The sequence below is a fragment of the Amphimedon queenslandica genome, unplaced genomic scaffold (genome assembly GCF_000090795.2).
Source record: "Amphimedon queenslandica unplaced genomic scaffold, v1.1 AMPQUscaffold_13479, whole genome shotgun sequence".
Classification (NCBI taxonomy): Eukaryota; Metazoa; Porifera; class Demospongiae; order Haplosclerida; family Niphatidae; genus Amphimedon; species Amphimedon queenslandica.
In genome coordinates this window covers 149,394-154,397 of record NW_003546285.1, presented here as the reverse complement: position 1 = coordinate 154,397, position 5,004 = coordinate 149,394, and the positions used below count along the sequence as shown (strand labels likewise).

The window sequence follows — 5,004 nt, the reverse complement described above, 5'->3', positions numbered from 1 at the left end:
CAACTTTAGCTGAAAAGATAACAAAAATGATCATACATGTATACATGTACATGTACAGTATAACGTGTATAAAAATCAGTCCACTGTATGCATGTACTGTGTACATGTACATGTAGCTAGAAAATTTGGTGCAGCAACATACATGTACATGTACATGTACATGTATTCAGTGAATCATGTATGTATTCATTCATCAAAATTAAATTTTAACAATGATTGATTTGTTGTAGTGTAAAATTTCAGAATCGGCTCATTTTTAAAAATAGCCAAAATTCGAAAAGTTTTTGTCCAAAAATTGTTTCAAACTTTCTACATAGCAAAAGGACGTCAATATGCATCAGAAAATGTAATAAAAAATTGGGGGTGATTTTTAGCCATTTTTTGGAAAAACCATGGGCTGTAGTACAGGGTAATTTGCAGATGCTCAAAGGTTTTTCAAAATTTTAATGGAAAGCATTTTGCCAGAATCCTATACTCAAAAGTTCTATAACTATGCATACATTACATCACATTAGTTATGTAAACTAATATTATGTAAACCATTAGTCCATTACATAACATACATTACATTAAAATTCACATCATACATGTACATGTACCTTGTTTATTGGCCTCACTCAGTGCCTCCTGTAGTGATACTTTGTTCTCATGAGCCACTTGTAGTTCTTGATGTAAAGACTGGATGTATCTCTGAAGCTTCATTTCCTTCTCTGTCGGATATTCTATTAGCTGATCCATCCACCATGTTCTGGTCTTGCTGTATGATGAATACTTTTCTTGATATTTCTTACTAGTGAGATCATTACCATCCAGTACTGACTGTACTATCCACTCACCAGCTTCAATATATACTGAAATAAGGAATAATAATAATTTTAATAAACTACAATGTAAGTTTGTAATCATCCTCAATTTTAATAATTATTATTTTACCTAATTCAATTATCATTGTTAGTCTATTAGTATCAGTGATAAATGCATGCATCGGGTCCTTCTCTCCTCCTCCAACATCTTTCCATTCAAACTCTTCATATCCTCCAACAATTACTAGCCACACACAGTGTGGTGACATTGTGACTGCTGTGAGTGAGTGACAGTATCTACCAGTAACAGATTCAGGTAGAGGAATCTGTAGGCAATGAGAAATACTTGTATTACTGGCATAATTCTGACAAGTACATGTAAATATACATGTACATTACATAATACATTTAAATACATGTATATCCATGTACATGTTCATTTATTCTCAATATAAAACTATGCACAATACATAAACAACATGTACACATACCTTCTTACAACTGAACTGACCAGTAGTGATATTATCAAATAATAAACATTCATTCACTAGTTGATTGTACTTATCCATTCCACCAATCACTACTAGTGCAGGTGAGGTAGAGTCACCATTGATAATAGCACCAGCATAACTATATCTCTCCTTAGTCCAGAGTCCCTCACCAGATATTGATCCTTTTTTAATACTCTCCCAATGCTAAATACATGAAACATAAACATAATACCTTATAAGGTAAAACAAGTGATTTACATGTAAATTAATTTATCATGCTATTTTGAAATAATAGGCTTCTTCAAAACTTTGCTAATCGTCATGGTAGAATCAGTTTTATGGGATATAATAATCTCATGACTGTCATAATAATAATATTTTTTTGAAATACGACCAAAAGGTCACAATTTATAATAAAACACAATAGAATATAAATCAAATAGTAGTAAGGCTAGGATACAGTGTTACTGTGGAGCGTTGCTCCAAAACAGACTGGCAAGCCGGCATAATTACAAAGAAAAAAAACTTACTATTGTATTATGTGTCACATTAAATATGTACACATTATTAGTAGGTCTAGGAAGACCATCATCATTAGTTACTGTTCCTCCTAACATTATTCCTTTATTTTGATTTACTTTGTTGATTGTAAATTGACTAGTTGGTGGACAACACTGTCCACTGACAGATGGAACAGTGAATTGTCCTAAAAATATACTATATATATAACATATCCCAGTTGAGTTTGGGACAAGAAAAACTGGAATAACTTTTTATAGGAATGTGGGATAAGGATGAAACTTTCACAGGTTCGTAATCGCCAAAGTCCATCAAAATCTGTGAAATCTTGGGTCTCTCAGCTCTTGGGAACCCTGAGAACCGGGTTCTCCCTATAACCAATGGCATACCAAAAATGACGTTTTATGACAGTTTATCTACGTTATAGTTTACATAAGCACATGTGGTCGAGAGCTCAAACTGATAATTCTTGTTTTAAAAAGCTAACAGAGCAAGATCTTCTGATAATGATGGCCATTATGAAGACTAGTTGACTCCAGTAGCTGTTGTACTGCTTATCAGCAACAGCAAGACTGTTTTAAGAGTGAAACAACACAGCCGCCATTCTTCTATGAATATCATTAAAATACATCATTGTGAAGTAGCTACATTTTTCAAATTCCATGCAGCTGCTTCCACTTCCGTCCCAAACTGAACTGGCATTTTTTTCGAGGATAATAAATTTCGCAAATGACCCATATCCGGAAGTTTGCGAAATTAATTTTCGCGAATTTTCCCTAATCTGCCATCTTGTACCGTATTAAATTGATTTTCAAGGAATTTAATTTCGCAAATCATGAAAAAATCCACGAAATTCGCAAAATTTGTTATCCTCGAAAAAAACCCGCTATACGGTAGTATACAATAAATATAAATAATTAATTAATAATATCATCAACTGTCACATCTCAAGACATATTCACACAATTGACACTCACCATTAGATAAATTATAAAGTAACTGTTCATTAGTAAGAACACGTCCATCCTTAACCTGATCATATTGAAACTGAAGATGTTTGACAGCTGGTGTAGTACCTATCCCTCCGACCATAAAAAGATAGTCAGTTCCATCAAATTCCAGTGATAGCATTCCACCAAAGCCTTTCTTCATCCTGGACTCATCATTAGGATGCAACTGAGTCCAGCTCATGGTCAGTGTATTTAGTGCATTTAAACTGTTGTAGTAACAATCATCATGACCACAGCCACCAGCATAATAATAAATATTAGAATGAAAGGTGGTACAGGAGTAGCCAGCGACTCCTAATGGAGGAGTGCCTCTTGTTAGGTGAGAGGACCAGCGAGCTGATGAAAAGTAAAATTTCTCAACTGTTGAGGTCAGTTTCCTCTTTTGAGGTGAATCGTGTACTGCAGGTAAATCAGTCTGGGCCCCTGCCCACAGGTAGAGTGACCCTCCTATTACTGGAGCTGAGTGTTCAGCTCTACCTTTGAACTTATAAATACCTGTAAAGGAAAGAAAATAAAAGGAAAAGAATATAAAAGAGAGGGAAAGAAACTAACTTTGTCCTGACATTTCCCCAGCAAAACAAAAGGGTGTAGTAGTCTAAACAACCCTATTGAGCATGATGATGCGCACTAGATAAAACTGCCAAACCTAGTAACCATAGCAACGAGCTGCACCGAGCCCCACCCTTATTTTGTAGAGTAAATGAAAGGGATTGGAAACTACCGTCCCCCCGGCCCCCCCGGTGCCGGTGAGGCAGTTTTCGTCACCCCTGGTTACCTGGTTGGCAACGTCCGTGTTTATCTGCATTCCCCATCTCCTCCACAGTAGTTGTTGTGCAGAAAGGATTTCGAAGGAATATTGTGCGACTATTAGATAGCGCTTACTTATGATATATCTTCTGTTCCACATAGAAAGTTTATGGCTACCTATAGCAGGGTTTTTGTTTCTATAGAGCTATTTTTCGACCAGTTATGGGTACACAAAGTCGGCATCTTTTTTGACAGCTTTTCGCCTCTACAGCTTTCATGCTTTTGCTATTCTAGTGTTGCCTCATATCATTCCATAGGTAATTGAAAGTTCTTTTATATTCTGACAAGCTTTTTAGAGTTTAGCTACAATTGTCTTCATTAGAGGGAGAAAACAGCAATTTTATGGGCAAAAGCGCTATAACACTCAAAATATTAATCTAAATATACCAAATAAATAATAATTAACAGTGCAAAACATTGAACTCCTTGATAGTTGAGTTTCTTTTTCATCAGAGCACTCTTCTTGGAGTTATTATAATTTTAATGGAAAAAATCAAGAATTTTGTGGTCAAAAGGTAACAAACCGCCTAGTCACCAATTTTTTTGCTTAGCAACAATACAATCAAATGGGATTATTGCTACGCCCACGCGGAAGTTTCCAATCCCTTTCATTTACTCTACTATCTGTTTTGTTTTGCAGAAAACCAGCCCCACCCCTTTTTAAAACATGTTTACTCTTCTCTAAAAACTGATTTTGTGAGTTTGCAGGAACACAAAGAGGAGAATGCCTATGGCAAATCATGGCTAGTCTTGAACCCAAAAATGATTATTAAAAAATTAGCAAAATTAGAAAACCAAAGCAGAAAACCAATAATAATAAGCAAAAATAAAATTTAAAATCCAAATTAAGCATCAATATTAATATTAAAATCAAATCTCAGTTCATTCTTAATAGCTTTAATCCAGTCCTCACCCAAAAATTTTGCTGCTTTAGCATAACTGCCTCTTACAGCAACAAATGAGCCTAAGAACTGTTGACAGTGCTCCTCCACTTGAGACACCTCCCTCATAAAACTAAGACTAGTCTTGAACTCTGTTATAAACTTTTCCATGCTACGAGTCTCTCTGACTTCATCACTAATAAGATGAGCTGCATATAACTGACTGGCAAGATCTGAGAGAGATGTCTTAAGAGAATTGAGAGCAGCATAATGAAATACAAGAACATCATTGATCACTTTCTTTACTTTATTGACATCAACAGTAGCTGATGGACCTAATAGAGGTCAAAGGTCAGTATATACACACACAGTATTATCACTTACTAGCTCCTCCAGTGGATGATACTGACGTTGATTCATGTACTACATTAGAGGAGGAGGAGGAGGTAGTAGGATCTGATTAATATTAAATAAATATACAATTTTAAATCAT

General features: G+C 35.1%; 1 protein-coding gene and 1 long non-coding RNA gene across 2 annotated transcripts in view; both read right to left on the bottom strand.

Annotated features, from left to right (window-relative positions):
- LOC109580738 (uncharacterized) overlaps positions 1–3,388 on the bottom strand; it is a 5,474-nt gene extending 2,086 nt beyond the window's left edge. Inside the window, exons 1-2 of the mRNA XM_019994220.1 lie at positions 3,376–3,388; positions 2,791–3,318 (exon numbers count right to left, since the gene is read on the bottom strand). Of these exons, the coding sequence (XP_019849779.1) occupies positions 2,791–3,318; positions 3,376–3,388 (541 nt within the window). The remainder of the gene's footprint in view (positions 1–2,790; positions 3,319–3,375) is intronic.
- Positions 3,389–4,604: 1,216 nt separating this feature from the next.
- LOC109580746 (uncharacterized) lies at positions 4,605–4,932 on the bottom strand. Its single transcript, XR_002184337.1, has 2 exons — positions 4,896–4,932; positions 4,605–4,846 (listed from the first exon to the last, which is right to left on the bottom strand). It is a non-coding gene; the product is annotated as an uncharacterized LOC109580746 (long non-coding RNA).
- Positions 4,933–5,004: the final 72 nt, after the last annotated feature.